Here is a 16,412-nt window from a genome sequence, read left to right on the forward strand (position 1 = left end):
TCAGCAAATCGCAGTCCCTGACAAACACATTCAGCATATCTGAGTCATCTCAGCGGGGAAATGCCAACGAGGATGAAGCAAAAGCAGAGACCATCCGCAACCTGAGGAAATCATTTGCTAGCCTGTTTTCTGATTAACAGCCCTGCAGCTGGATCTGTGCTTTTGCCAGGCCTCACTCGTCCCATCAACATAACTTATGTCATCCTGGAATACTCCCAGTGGTACCCAGAGATTTATAATTAACACCTGGGTAAAGAGAATTCAGAAAATTATAGTTGTTTTAATAGACAGAAAATATTCTAGTAACAGTCTGAAAACTGACTGTATAAAAGTGGCACTATTTTGTTGGGGTTTGTGCATCATCAGAGTCACATCTATTCAAATGACTGAGTTGTAAAGCAAATTTTACTCTTGCTAACCCCTGTGGAGTCAACAGTTACAACAGTGTAAAATAGAATTCGTTTTGATTTGTAGATGGTCAGTACAACTGCTAACTTCCAGTTACTGATTCCTCATTGAGACTGAGCTAAACAAAATAGAGGTACGTTTCAGAAACACATGTGCAAAGACAGAGTGAAGAATAAGTATTCGTTGACTGACAAAGTGAGCATGTCTGAGCATGGAAACACAGTGAACTCTGGAACTTCACGATACCAACCCTGTAAGAAGTCACTTTTCAGAGCAAAACTACATTCGAATTAAATATAGTACCGGGCATTAGCAAGCACCAAAGATCACATGAGCAGGCCATCCAGATGGACTGCTAGTTTATTCCAGATCACTCTGCTCACAGCAGGTAAAACACCCCATTTCATGCCTTGTATTTACGTCCCATGCACACAATTCCTGAGTTCTGAGAGAAAAATATCATGTTCTAACCCTGTAGCCTTAGCTCAAAAATAACCTGAGAAACGAGCCTTCCACAGGAAAAAAAACTTATTCCCCTGCCCCTGGAAACAGCAGAGTTCATGGTCACAGTTCACACAAATTCCAGATAAAACCTAGCTAAACTCCAAGCACTTTGGTGACTTGATCACATCTGGCTAAGTATGTCCCCCAGGAACATGCTTAATTAATAGCAGAGCTGATGAAGTGCACACAGACTTGTGCGCTGAGTGTTCCATAACACCAAGTGGACAGAGAGATGGAGCAAAATCCTGTCTTCCTTCTAGAACTCCCATGGACTTTCACTGGGGTGAGTGCCAAATGAAGGCAAGCTGGCAAAGCTGCAAAAGAACAACAGAACTACCCTGTACAAATGGGAGACACTAACCGTGGACACTGAACCATGGAAGGGTACATATGGGATTGTCCCAAGCAAGTAATGACCAGTATCAGTCCTCCCCAAGCACCCCCAAGAATTACTATTCCAGAGAAGACAGGGATGGATCTTTGCCACATGTGCTTTTTCTCTAAGCCTGCAACACAGAGTGAAGCTTGCACAGGGGCATGGCAAAACCCAGGAATGACACAAGCTGCATCCACTATTGAAATAATCATCCTGGATATATCAGTCTCTCTGTGGCTATTTCTGCCAGCTGAAAACCTCTGCCTCTTCCACTCTGCTAGTTCTGTTTATAAAACACTTAATGCTGGCACCAGTTCCTATCCCACCTCCTCCACTTCAAGTTTTCTCAAGTACTTCAGTCACAAGCCAAGCATATAGCTTCAAGGCAGACTTTTGGGTTTGTGCTTCCCTTTGCAACTTCACCTTGAAGACACTTAAGAATGCCCAAGGAGGCAGGCAGAGAGGTCAGTAATATTTGAGTCAATAGCACAGATCTCTGCTGTCACTCAGGCAGATCACAGGATCACAGCATGTCAGGGGTGGGAAGAGACCAAAGAGATCACCAAGTCCAACCTCCAACCTCAGATCCACAAAGCAGCAAAAGCAACAGCAGCATCTGCCATCTTAGGTCTCATGGTTCACTGATGGGAATGAAGCCCAGTATAGAATTCCTTCCTGTATAGCACCTGTAATGAGTTTCTAAATCCAATGCAGTCATCTGGGCCTTGTAAGACCTACCCTTGAGCAGGCCATTACACATACAATGGCTTTTGTGACCTGTGCACTTCCAGGCAAGTAACAGCACAGCTTTTCCAGGTTGGAAGGCTCTCAAGAGACTCATCTGGATCAATGATTTATACCTCAAGTTCAGTATTACAGAACCACCTTATTCCCTGATGATTTATCTTCTCTCAGTTCTCTATTGTCCTTCCAGGTCTGCTAAACAGTTTACAATGTAGCATCATAAATACATGACATACAGAAGAAAAACAGCCCCTGCTGTTTTGCAGTCTCCAGAAGCAATAAAAGAGTGACAAACGGCTCTGAGCAAGCACTGTCCCACTGGCAAAAACAAGAGCAGATTAACAGGCTCCACTATATGGAGAGGAGGCAATACAACCCTAGTGGGAGAGGATTTCCTTCTCTAACACTTCCCTCAGCATGGTTTATGCCTTTCTCAACTAAACGGTCACTAGAGATGCATAGACAGAAGTTTACTGCCCGAATCCTCAATTGCTCTAGCCTCTGAATCTTTTTACATCTCTCTTACTAGCACAACCTATAAAAACCCCTAAGTACCTAGTGACTGCTAAGGGAAGGCCCCATAAATCAACCTCGGCTCATCACAGAAACCACACCAGTTGGATCTTTTGCTGATGCTGCATTTGAACACAGCAGGGCTGTTATCCAGTGGACCACAGTAACAGGATAGCAGTGTTGACTCGATATCCAGCAGTGACTTAGATCTCATTTGCCTGTAAGGTCCCAGCTGTCATCTTTCAAGGGACAAGCAAAGAGCATGGCACCTCCTCTCTTCCTAGCTCCAGCTTCCAAAAAAACAAGTAAAAGCAACAGGCACTCTTAGCTGAATTTGGTTACTCTTTTAGTTCCCAAAAAGCATCTTCAGTTCTACCTCCAGAAGTGCTTTAATAAGAACAGATTTTATTCACCAAGTTAAAGTGATGAAGCTCTGTATTGTGTCCTATACATGTTCCACAGTACACGTTGTGGGTAACAGGAGATGTACAAATGCATCACCATCTATTCAAGTTACGACATTTGATGCAGGGTTTCTATTCCAGAGAATAGAAACAAGAGAGTGGGAATACACAGGGCATACTCTTCACTTTTGTGAATGGGGAACTAAGGTATACCAAAGAAGTACTTCAGCCCCTAAATATAATAGCTGGAGTTAGGGACAGTAAAAAGAAACAGAGAAGTTGGTGACTATGTTGCACTGAAATCACAGGGCAGATGTGCCATACATCACACCTTGGGATCCCTCTCACAGCTGTGAAAACTGAGCACCTGGTCAGAGCTTCCATTTTGTCCTGCATGCTTTAATTTTCTTCACATGGAAGCCAGGAAACATGAGTACACTTATGTTTGGATCCAGCCCCAAAAGAATGCTGGGACACACTTAAGACACCCACTCATACCCACCACCTGGAGAGCTAGTTTGCATTCTGCTTTTGGCTGAGAGACACTGTGACTTTCTTCTAATATCTAGATGGTGTTCCAAAATGAATGTCATTATGTTCCCATGCAACTGGAAGTTTTATACAAAGCTAAAATTGAGAAGAGTATCACCCCTGCTCATAACTGCAGCAGTGTTTTCTTCTCTTTCACTTATCACAGGCAGGTATGTAAGACCTTACACCCTGCACCTGACCACATTACTTCATCTAATTGGTTTGGGTTTCACAGGTAAGATGAAACAATGAATAAAAAAGCCAAGAGTTACCTGCTTCAAAACAACTGTTAGAAGCAAGTCTTAGAGAGTGCTACGTAAGAACAGTACAGAGAAGAAGTACAGTACAAAGACAGTAAGCAGATATTTGAAAACTGTTTCCTCTTTTTTCTCTTCTACTGTTACACTCTCAGTCTTGAGACAGTCACTTCATATTTCATATCCCACTTTATGAATAAAGGGAACTCCTCTTTAAGGAACTTAGCAGATCAGGGTAACTCGGGTTCCTCTATCTTTGGCTCACAATACCTTCACTACAACGTGAATGAAAAATGAAGAGGGTTCAGGTCACTTAGCAGTTGACTGCAAAAAAGGTTGTTAATTTCTTCAACAACAAACATTCAAATGATACTGAAAGGAAACTGCTGTCACCAGACTCTACAAATGCACTCAAAGGTGTTTGAATACATCAGGACTCGCACTGGTATGCCCTTGCTGCTAAGTAGAAAAGAAAGAAGCATTGCAAGTTTTGACAGCAAAATATTGTATTTTACTTCCACTGGAGTTAATAGCAGAACTTCCTGACCCTACTGAAGTCAGCTGATTTTATACAAAAGAAGAAGATGAATCACTGAAAAAGCATCTAAGTATTACTGATATAGCTCGCGTTCAACAGGAAATGTCACTGCATTTCCACTGGTGGAATGTCAAGACTTCAGAAAACATTATCAGCAGTCACAACAGCCATCAGTACCATCTGCTTTTGCAGAAACACTGAAATCAACCCATTTTATAAAAGGATCTAAGAAATTTAAAGTTCTAGCAGTTTCGTCATTCTAGTCTTCCTTTCACTGAGCTCCAGCATCAGCCTGCACATCTCATCAAGACACTCTTAACAGTGATCTTGTTAGTCACTCATTTGTTAGTAAGACACTTAAAAGGTGCTCATAACATGCTACAACGCATTTCCTCTTGGCAAGGTGTATTTTGATACCTAAGTAATGGAATTAATACAGCAGTAAAGTGAAAAATCATTCTGCTTCTCCTGCTATGAACCCATTTCCACTGCAACCAGCTGAGCTTATTTAGTTACTTCAATTAGGCAGGAGAAAACATTTATTTCTGCACCACTTTTAGTTCACACACAGCAAAGAGAGCCACGTACTAAAACTCTTTATTTGAAAAATCAACAAGACAAAAAGCTTTGCTGCTAATTCTTTGTAAAACTGCTCTGCTTCTGTTCAGACTTCCGAGTTGCACTGTAGCATGACTTTACTCAGTTGTTGTAAAATGATTTGTGTTCCAGTATTCCCACTGTAAAGAAAGTCCCTTCCCTGTATTATCTGTGTATGAAGTAATAATATAAAAATTCTTTTTACTTAATAAAACATTAAAGAAACATCATCTTTGGAAGTTTCTACTCTCTCATCTACTCTAACAGTAGTAACATCCTGTTCTAAGTGGAACATGGTAGACTTTTTAAAGGTTATTAAGCCAGGTAGCTTTGAAACAACTTTTTTCCTGGCACTTTAATAAAACTCTTCAAATACAGACAAATACACAGTTTGTATTTAAAGTGCTCTTTATCTGATGCAGCAAATATTTGGCTAGCATCCTTCTGGTCTCTAGTGCTTCACAGATGATGCTAACTGGGGTGAGAAGGAAGATATGTGTGCAGAACAAACTGTTCCAAGTTGTAGTTCTGTGCCACTGCCAGTTGCTACAGTACTATCAGAGCATAAAACAAACCCAGCCTTTGTGGTTGAAACATTACAACATTACCATGCACACGTGTTCTTGCCCCAGTCTGAAGAGGCAGATGTTAGTGCCTGGGATTTGCAATCTCCTGCAATTAGAAAGCACGCTCAGGACTAGTAAACTAACTGAAGGACAATCAGTAATCAAATGAATGCACGGCGAATGTCCATGGAGCGGCCCCGGCTAGGCCTGGGTGGAAACCTCTCACTGGGACCAGCTCGTCCTGGAAGTGTAGGGTTAGCTCCAGGTAAGGAACCAATTGGGTCAAAATGTGGTCTGAATGGAGGAAACTGGCCTGGTGCTTCTCCTGGGCCTGGAATGAGCGAGTTAATTGGGTCTCCAACATATGGAAGTGTTGGTCTCTCATCATATTCCCCACCAATGATCATTGGGGGATAGATGGGGTTTGATGGAAATGGGCTGGGAGGAAAAGGATTAGGATAGAATGGGTTGGGATGAAAGGGGATTGGATGAGGTGTAGGGGGCAGAAACATCGTGTGCCTCCATCTCAGAGCCTCCTTCTTCTGTTTTAACTTTTTCTTGTATAGCTGCAAACAAACAGACACACAAAAAAAGAACACATCACATTGTAAAGCTCTGCAAGTGCTTTGAGTTCCAGCTCATGATTGCATTCAGTTCTGCAGCACTTCCCAGACCAGCACTCCTCACCAGACTAGAACCCAGAACAGCAGCTTCCCTGTCAGCCAAAGACCAAACACATCATCTCTGCAAGACCTCTACCCCAGGATTTGGGAACGCACTAACTTGTTGACGCTGTTCTCTTCTACTCTGATCAAAATAAACACACACAGAATCCTACACTTTTCAATTAAAATTTAGCTCAGTGCTACTGCCTCACAAAGTCTGTGTTTTATCCCCAAATTAGCCAATGAAAACTAATCTCAGATTATATTAAAAAAAGCCACCTACTTCTTTCCAGTCTGTGTCACGAGGCCTTGCAACAGGATCTACAATGAGAAGGAATAATTAGAGAGTAATCTATTTATTTAAGGGTTATTTATGCCATTGATGCCCAGAGTTTTGTCAGAACTTGCAGAAGAATCAGGAAATTAAAAACACAACTTTTGTTCAATACATTTTTCATAGACAAAAAAAATACAAAGCTCCAGAACCATTCAATAGGCAATCCACTCTTATACCAATTGCACATAAAGCATCAATCCCAAAACTTACTAAGTGAATGGAGAAATCCCAGAAATACTATCCCCTATCTGACTTCTAATAGAACTTCTCCTTGATCACCTTATTTCTTCAATCTCTTGAGAGATAATAGCAGAAATATCCCTTACCTCCACTTCCTAGTATGTACAGTAGTACACCAAGGCAGCCAGGTAAACAGATGAGAACAAGGGAAATGGATACACCATGGCAAGAACTACATGGCCCATTAGTAATGGCTCAGCAGGCCTTGAGCACAGGCCCTACAAGGAGAGGCTGAGGGAACTGGGATTGGTTAGCCTGGAGAAGAGGAGGCTCAGGGGTGACCTTATTGCTGTCTACAACTACCTGAGGGGAGGTTGTAGCCAGGGGGAGGCTGCTCTCTTCTCTCAGGTGGCCAGCACCACAACAAGAGGACACAGCCTCAAGCTACGCCAGGGGAAATTTAGGCTCGAGGTGAGGAGAAAGTTCTTCACTGAGAGAGTCATTGGACACTGGAATGGGCTGCCCGGGGAGGTGGTGGAGTCGCCGTCCCTGGAGCTGTTCAAGGCAGGATTGGATGTGGCACTTGGTGCCATGGTCTAGCCTTGAGCTCTGTGGTAAAGGGTTGGACTTGATCATCTATGAGGTCTCTTCCAACCTTGGTGATACTGTGATAGCAGAAAGCTTTGTATCCACATGAATGATACCTGATCATCTGTGCTGGTTAATATTACAAATGACTGCACAGCCACACAGCACTTAAAAATCAGAAGCAGTTGTTTTGAGGGGCTTCTTACCCAGATCTGTCAGATCTAATGCCTGTGCTCACATGAGAATGTAAGCAGGGAAAAGATGTATCTCTGTATTACCTCGGAAGTCTCGCAGATACATAAACCTCCACAGAAGCTGGTCATTTGAGGCTGCATAGAGATCGCGGCAAACAGCAGAAAGAGACAGGAGTGAACGAACATCCAGAAGTCTGAAAATCCGAAGCTTCAGCTCAAGAGGAAGAACCACTAACCCAAACACATCTGGCAAGTTCAGAGCTACAAGTTGGAGAAAACAGAAGCTTTAGATCACTCTACTTCTAAAGACCCTAGAAGAAAGGACAGACATTATAATATTTCCTTTAAACCACTTCCCTTGGATGCCTCAGTTACGTGCTTCTCAGAAAGCACTGTGATGTGACTTCTCATAAAAGGGATCTCTTGAAACTATTAAGAGTGAAAAAATCAGGGCAAATGGCATTTCATACTGACCACTTTTAGTCACTGTAAGCCTAAGAAACATTCCACACACCTATGTTTATAGGCTACAGAACAAAGGCACAGGCAAAGAAAAAGAGACCTGCCCAATTTCTTGAGCCCACAAAAACCAACGTTAATTACAGTGCACATGCTTCACATAAAACCTTCCCTCACTGAAGTCTGGAGGAGTTCTATTGAATAGTCTTCAGAATACAGATCTGAGAGCTTTTATGGCAATACCTATATGGAAAGCATGGCTTCCTACTGCTCCACAAACACCAGCTTAGGTTACCTCCTACCATCCTTTCCAAGCCCTCAATGACTGGTTACTGAGAAGATCATTCCTGGGATTACACTTCCAAATACAATGGTATGTAAATTTTTCTGCTCTGACAAAGAAATGGACTAAAACTACAGAACTACAGAATTATTATGGTATGATTCCCTCATCACTAAGTGTAGAAAACAGCTGCTCCAATCTCTTAAGTGAAACTAATAAAAAATTAAATAATCATCTTATTAATATTTTCTAAGATAGAAAAATCACTATATTTAGAATGCATAAATTCCTTTATGCTTACTCTACATACCAATCACTGAACAGCTGTTTCTACAAGACACTAGTTAGGCCTCCTTCTTTCCATCCTCCAAAATGGAAGTACCATCTCTAATTGTAATTATTTTCTCTCACCTTGTCGGGCAGCAGCCAGAAGAGAGTAAACCAGCTGGTCTTTAAAGAGGCGGGATAATTTCTGAAGGTCTTTGTAAACACTTGAAATCTTTTCTATCAAAAGAAAGAGGGGCAAAAGCCTTAATTTCAGATAATAATGTAGAAATTATAAAAGACAAAAAAAATATGGTTTTCTTGTAAACAAAACCGTAACCTGCTTGTAATCTTGATGGGAGCAGCTCTGCAGCTAGAATGTAACAATCATGCAATAAGCAATTCATCAGCAAAGATGTTTCACGGCCAGGCTACACTTTCCTTTGGCATTAAAAAGCGCCATTAAGAGGAATACTGGAGTTCTTAAAAACAAAACCTCTGAAGCTGTCAGGACTTCTATTGTCAGATTTCAAAGGTCCTGTGTAACATGCATCTATGCTGTAAAAGCCTGCAATAGTCATTTTTCTGGTAAGAATCTTTTCCCATTCTGTTCTCTGAAGATAGAAGCCAAAAGACTGATGTTTCATCAGACATTTCAGAGCTCAGCTAATTCTTCAAAATCCTCTTAGACTTATACATCAGTGGCTGGGGCTACCCAGGACACAGTGTGCGACAGAGTCAGCCTTAACTGTCAGAAAAGCAGTTTGCACACTTCAGAGAACAGGAAGCTATCTGTGCTCACAAGGATCCAGAGCTATCAGCCCTCTTCTCCTCTCCTGCCTTAATTTCACCTCTAGTTTTGGCATTCTGGAGAGAGATGAGTGGTCAGAACATGTTTTCTGACAAAAAAGAACACAACAATTACAGTGGCACAAGAAGAGCGTAGGTACCACCAGCCTCTGAAGACCTGAACTGCTAGGCAGAAAGAGGATGTAATCCAGCACAGATGCTCAGGAATTCACACATGTGCTTAGCATCTCACAAGTAAATGGCATTTTGGCCAAAAGATGACTCCAGCTTTGCAAGGCTCTTTCCATATCCAGTTAATTAAATTCAAACAGCCTGAACAGCAAAAGGTGAGGAAATGTCTATACTCTGAATTGCTTTTACCGTAAAGCTATGACTCACCTAAATGGTAACCACAGTGAGCTTTGGCAGGGGAATTTGTTGGGTTTTTCTGTTTTGGTTTTTGCTATTCTTCACTTATTTGGTCCTCTACTGAAGAATATCCTTACCCACTGTGTGTGAATACCTTACTTTTCAGTTTACTGCTATGAATATTATAGCTCAGTCATACCTGGCTCCTGAAAGCAAACGAAGGATGCCGGCAATAGCTGTATCCTCTTTACACCTTTAATCTCTTTGTTTATTTTTAATGTTGCTGCAAACAAACAAAAACAATCCAAGCATTTCAAAATGTAAAACACTGAGAGAGATGACAAAGATCACTTCATTATTACCTTTCAAAGGTGTTTTATTTTTATCCCTTATCATATTCCCTCAAGCAATAGACAACTATTGGGAGTGGCATTTAAAATGGCAGGCAAAAAAGACAGTCTTGGTGCCAGAAACCAAAGCCAAGCATTTCTAAAACAAGTACTCAATAAGCCATTATTATATCCCAGGCATTAAAGAAATATATACTAGAGAAAGCCTCAATAAGCTTATTACATGAACATGACAGGCAATGTAGTTGTTAAACTGTCTAAAACTAACTTTAACCTGGTTAAAACTTCTAATCAGCATGTATACGCATTCCAAGAAAACTTAGGTGCTTGTAACTGTGATTGGCATCATCAGTTATAATTTCTACAAATAAATATCACATTTTAAATCAAAGATCTCTTTAAAATAGGATGAAGTCCAAATTGGTTCTGCAAAAATGTGGAATTTCTTACACATTAAACAAAATACAAAAAAGAAAAAAAGGCCAAAACCAAACAAGAGAGACAAACAACTTCATCAAAAAAAACTAGCAATAACAACAAAAAACCAAACACCAACAAAAAAAACACACCAAAAAAAAAGCAATCACCATGTGATATGGAAGTCATTTCAAAAAATGAGTTCTCTAAATTTTCTAGACTGAATAGTTTAAATAAATTTTGAGACCACAGTTAAAAACTGTTGGTGCGCTGCAAGAAACATCATACATGAAAAGCTACAGAATACATAGTCTGGATATTGCTTATATGTCTTGCAAAGAACATGAGGCAAGACAAAACATTGTTGCTGGAGCAAATCTATCTCTTTTAAAGTTTGCCACTGTATACCAATGCTCCTATGACAAGAGATAAGAAACAGATTTTTAAAACAGTGCAATGAAAAGACCAGATGAAGCTCCTCAGGTTTGATCAGTTATGATCACAGAGATGGGAAGAGTATAAAGAAAGCAAATGCCTAGAGCATTCATGAAGTGGCATCTCTAGCACATAAGCAATCTGGATAATCCAAGTGTCACTCCTAAGAGAGTGCATAAGAGCATATTTAAGTTTCCCTTTGCTAAACAATGCTGGTATTTAGCAATGTGCATGCAGGATAAAAACTTGACTGACTTACCATTAATAGCAACAAGATCTGCTAAAGGCACACAAGTCAAACCAGCAGAACCCTCTTCACAAAGCGGATGTGTGTACTGTAGCTTGTAAACACCATTCCCTCTCCATTTCTCTGGCATAGACACTGTCTTAGCTTCTGTTCCCTAAAAATGTGAAGAGATAACACACTGCCATGTTTTAACAATACACAAAGAATAAGGTATGAAGAAAAGAAGTTAGGAAATGCAAGAATGTTGCTTGCAAATGTCAGTTTATTCCCAGCGTGCATTACAATACAGACAACAACTGCCCAATTATATGCTATTTTTCTCAAGACTAACAGCAATACTAAGGAAAAGTTCGGTATTTTCTTTTGTCCTGTCCCAGTTTCTGGTAGAAAAGGTTTAGTGAGCAGACTCATACCCATTTCTTTGAGAGTTCACTCTCTTATTTACTCCAGCATTCTGACACCTCCTGCATGCATGTTGCATGAAAGACATATTACTGCATCTCACCTGTGAACTTGTGAGGTCTGACAGGGCTTGAAGAATCATAGACTTCTAAAGAGATTTCAAGCCCAGTGGACTAACAGTTTTTCAATTTCAGCATGAAAATGTTCAGATGGAATTTCACAGGGGCACACAACAATCAGACACTCTTTCCCCTTGAATTTGTGCAGCAAACATCTTTCCTGCTTTCAAGCTTACCCACTGACAAAAACAAACCTTCTTTCCAATGGCAACTGTTTTCTTCAGGTAGTATTTTGGGGCACATTCAGCAATGCATAAGTAAACACACAATGGAAATGTGAAAATCTTAGGGGGAAACGTGAATTCTTACATTGTACAGAGGCACTGCCACAGGTGCTCAAGTACAATGCCTCCAAAGGTTAGCGGAACCAAAACCTAACTTAACACAATTGAAGACAATACAGAACTGGGAGCAGTATTTTGCCAGATCTAGGCCTTTGAACAGAATACAACTGAGATGACGCTGATGCTTAAGGCAGTGCTGTAATCTAAGCACATGTACACAAGTTTAACACTAAAAGTGAGAAACAGGTTATCAGCTGGGTCCCAGTGAGGCTGAGGACTGAAAAAAAGCACAAGGACAGCTCTCTTCTATCACACCTAAAAGCTGGTCCAGTCTTGTAGCATTAAGGTTAACTGGTCAGGTCATTTAGAGAAGCAGCCTCTGTTGCTGGCATACAAAACCAAAAGCAGATCCTCAGATGCGTCTTGTATCGTGTATTCTCACAACATTCCACAGCCTTCTCACATTGACCAAAAGGTTTCCTGATCAGTTATACACCTACCTGAGGCACATAGCCTGCCTCCATCATGAGAAGGTGTACAAGAACAATCAAGGCATCAGCAGCACTGGTACACTCAGCAGAAAGGTAGAGCATCTCTAAGGAATGTGGTATTTCACCATCAGCAGCTTCACTGCACAGCATGGGTTCAGAGGGATAGGAACCTGTACCTTGTTCCAAGTCAGCATCTTCTGGGACTAATCCAGAAGGAAATTCTAGGCTGGAGCCTGCCTTCAGAGGGAAAGGAAAACATAATTTTTTTCAGAAAAGTATACCTCTATATACATCAATTATTATTTGCCTGCTTATTCCAGTCCTTGCAGGGCACCAAGCCTGCTCTGCTGGATTCTCATGCAAGTTCTGCATTTTCAAGCACTTTAGCTGGGAGACTAATTATACACAGTCTCTGGGATTTTTTGTATTTAGAACCCTTTTATGTAGGGCTTGCATTATGTTATTTGACTACACATACAACCACCCATCTACACTTTCTTTCACTCCTTTCTATTCTTTTTACCCTATTTTTTATATGTTGAACCAATTTGAAAAGATCTCATAGAAAAGCTGTATTAAGAAATATTGTCAATCTAAAATTCATTCCAAAACAAAAAATTACTTGCTTTGAAAACGTGTTGAAAGACAATTTCCTCTCACCTTCTCAACCTCCTGCCTTTAATAAACAGCATCATACAATAAGATAGACCATGGCAGTAGGTTGTACATGGAGGGCCTCATCTAGGGAGACTCCATCCACCAAAGGACCCAGAAGCTGCAGCTGGCACACACTGTTATCTATCTGTTTACTATTGTATGCACTGTCACATGGAAAACAAATCACTGAGTAATAGCAAAAAATGTGCCTGTAAGCTTCATGAAGCATACACGTCATACAGATGTACACCTACAATGCATTAGCAGAAGCTATCTCAGCAACACAACCTCCATGCACAAGACAAGCAGGTCTCACTCCATGGCATGTTGTCCAAATCACAGGAAATTGTTACAACCCATCAGAAAAGCATTGTGCATTCATTCTTGTAGTGGCATTTCTGATGGGTAGTGCCTCATAAGACTTCTTCAGTACCTACAATTGGCTTCATCAGGAAAATAGCACCGAGGCAGGTAAGAAACAATCCCCTAACTTCCTTAGGGAAAACGTATCTTCCAGAAAAAACATTAACTCTTGCCAACGTGTCAGATCTGAACGAAGTCAAGGTGCCTGAAATAGCTTGCCACAGCCAGCAACGAATGGAGAGATATTTCAAGTAACTGCCTATATATCAGACAAGTAGAAGTAGCCAAATACTCTGAAGAGATTTTCTACAGCAGCTGACACACAAGGTATCTTTATTGCCTTGTGTTTGTCATGGGTCAAGTTCAACCTGCTGCTGATATTCTTCCACCATACCATCACAGCTACAAAATCAAAGTGTTGGCTGATGCAAAGTAACATGGGGCTTGAAATTCAGATTGCAGCATGTGAGGATTTCTGTTCAGTTGCTGCTTCGTTTCCAGGTTTAGGGTGCCGTTTTCCTCTGTTGGGCACGCTGCTTGGGTGGGGGGGACCCCTTTTTATTGCTGGCTTCTGCTGCTTTTGTTTTTTGCTACATTTTTCTGCAAACCAGCTAACTGTACAGCTGTATCATATCCAGTGAACTCTCAACTCAAAGGTGTTTGTTGTGTTACTTTCCTTCCCATCTGTGTGGGTGGAGCAGGGCTTGTGAGAGCAGGCTGTGGTAAACCAGTACAGCGCTGTACAGGACAAGTCACATACTTACTCTCTCATCACTCTTTTGAACTTCCACCTGAACTTTCTGGTTGTCAGGTTGCTCATTCTGCCCTTCTTTTGGACTCTTGGCCTGACTTTTGTTCGGGATCAAGGGGGATGGCTCATGACCATTGTGAAGTGGAGAAGGAGTAGGAGGAGGAAGAGGTAGGTTAGGTTGTCCATCTGCTTCTAGTAACAAACATATCAAATCACCAGAAACAATCCCATATGAAGCCAAGGTCTTCTCATCTTCTGTGAGAGCATCTTTTCTATTCAATGTTATTGAGAACTCAGTATCAGAACTGCAAAATAGAAAAGAAAAAAGTAGTAAACATGTTTGGCTACACTTGGGTACTAACAGAAGTAAAGCTAAGAAATGCACACTGCATACCACAAGAGTACTATGCCACAGGGCTGAATCTTTTCATATACAGTTAATTATTACTGAAAAAGTGAGGAGAAAAATATGGCATGAAACTACTTCCCCTGTGTTTCTCCCCACATACATTTTAGGCAGCTATAGCTGTGTGGTTGGTACACCTTAACTTGCACTAACTACTTATAAAACAGTTATGAAGGCTAGCAAACAAGCACCCTGCACACTAGAGGATATCACACCTAGCAAAACAAGTTTTAACTAACCTACTGGCCAAAATTATTTAAAAACAAGATAGCACTGCAGATTCAACCATCCTGCTGCTCAATTAAGCAAAATATTAGTTTCAAAAGGTCAGCAGCTGCCCTACAGCATGCTAGCTGCAAATAAGGGCAATAAGAAAAGATGCTTTAGAGCAAGCACTTACAAAAAAAGACCAAACAGAAATGTGCTGTTAAAATTGAAGCAGCTCTCCACACAGTTGCTGTGGCAAGACAAGCAGTAACTTTAGACTTCTCCAGGGCCGACTGTTGTGCTGCACTGCTATCAAATGTGAGTTGCACTCATACCTGATTTCGGGTTTGCAGTCACAAACCCATTAAGGCTACATCAAGAAATGAGCCTCTTACGTGGGTGTCTCCTAAACTGATTTTACAGACCTTACTCTCCTGTGAAGACTGCCCTAAATTCTTCATAGATAAAACATTTTAATCCAGAGATTCCCTGAACGACTGCAGAACTGGCAACCTAAAACCATGTTTGTAACACAAAGCCTACACGTAAAATTAAGTCAGCTCTGACTGAGATGCAATCCGCGTTTCACAGCCCAGCGCTTCCCAAAGTTTCACTTCCCCGTTCTGTCGCAAACAAGCCGGGAAGAAAAACCCTCTGAAGACGTCGAGATCTGCCCCCAGCGCTGCCACAAGGCCTGTGGGACGGGGCTGAGCAGCGCCGCCACCACACGGTGCATGAGCTTTAACAACGCGCCCTCGCGAACCGAGAAAAATCTCAGGTCGCCAAGCTTTTAAGCTACCCGGGGCGGAGAACCACTGACCCCACGCCCCACATGGGCCTACCGGCCACCGCGCTTTCGCAGCGTAAGCCTTGCCACGAACGCGGCGAGGCTCTCAGCGCCTTTCGCCCCACGCTGCCCTGTCCCCTGCTCTCAACACCAGCCCTCCGTGCCCTCCGACTCGGCCGGAGCAGCAGCCGCCCCGCGACCCCACGAGTCCCCCAGCACCCGCCGCCCAGCCAGCAGGCGGCAGCACTGTTAAGGCAGGGTAAGGGGGCCCAGGCCGTGCCGCGCCGCTCCGCCCCTCTACCCGCACGGCGCGGTGCAGCCCCGCCGGCCCGAGCGCGCAGCCGCCCCAGCCCCGCACGGTACCTGTACCCCCAGGCGGGCAGCAGGGCCCGGCGCAGCTGCGCGCGCAGCTCCCCCAGAGTCGGCGCCGCCCCCTGCACCTCCAGCGGCGCCGTTCGCTTCTGCAGCCGCACACGGAGCTTCATGGCGGACGCGGCGGCGGCTCTCCGCACCCACCTCGAGACCCCAGCACACCCCACCGGGCGGCGGCGATGGCGGCGGCAGTAGCAGACAGCCGGCGCAAGGGCTGCCGGGGTGTGGCGTTGTTTTGGTTGGCGCGGCACCGCCTCAGCTCTCCCGGCACCGCCCCCGCTCGGCACCGCCTCAGCTCTCCCGGCACCGCCCCCGCTCGGCACCGCCCCCGCTCGGCACCGCCCCCGCTCGGCACCGCCCCCGCTCGGCACCGCCCCCGCTCGGCACCGCCCCCGCTCGGCACCGCCCCCACGCGGCACCGCCCCCACGCGGCACCGCCCCCACGCGGCACCGCCCCCACGCGGCACCGCCCCCACGCGGCACCGCCCCCACGCGGCACCGCCCCCACGCGGCACCGCCCCCACGCGGCACCGCCTCAGCTCTCCCGGCACCGCCCCC

The 16,412-nt window shown here is 43.4% G+C and overlaps 2 protein-coding genes across 9 annotated transcripts in view; one reads left to right on the forward strand and one right to left on the reverse strand.

The window, feature by feature from the left end:
- SYN3 (synapsin III) overlaps positions 1-5,102 on the forward strand; it is a 276,823-nt gene extending 271,721 nt beyond the window's left edge. For all 8 annotated transcript variants that reach the window (XM_064155376.1, XM_064155375.1, XM_064155369.1 and 5 more), the window contains one exon: positions 5-5,102. In XM_064155376.1, the coding sequence (XP_064011446.1) occupies positions 5-137 (133 nt within the window). In that variant the 3' untranslated portion in view covers positions 138-5,102. The remainder of the gene's footprint in view (positions 1-4) is intronic.
- FBXO7 (F-box protein 7) lies at positions 4,856-16,145 on the reverse strand. Its single transcript, XM_064155377.1, has 9 exons — positions 15,846-16,145; positions 14,096-14,387; positions 12,321-12,548; positions 11,028-11,169; positions 9,766-9,849; positions 8,556-8,648; positions 7,487-7,663; positions 6,387-6,424; positions 4,856-6,004 (listed from the first exon to the last, which is right to left on the reverse strand). The coding sequence occupies exons 1-9, from the start codon at positions 15,965-15,967 to the stop codon at positions 5,600-5,602; spliced, it is 1,581 nt and encodes a 526-aa protein (XP_064011447.1). The 5' UTR covers positions 15,968-16,145; the 3' UTR covers positions 4,856-5,599.
- Positions 16,146-16,412: the final 267 nt, after the last annotated feature.

This window comes from Pogoniulus pusillus, chromosome 15, assembly GCF_015220805.1.
Source record: "Pogoniulus pusillus isolate bPogPus1 chromosome 15, bPogPus1.pri, whole genome shotgun sequence".
Classification (NCBI taxonomy): Eukaryota; Metazoa; Chordata; class Aves; order Piciformes; family Lybiidae; genus Pogoniulus; species Pogoniulus pusillus.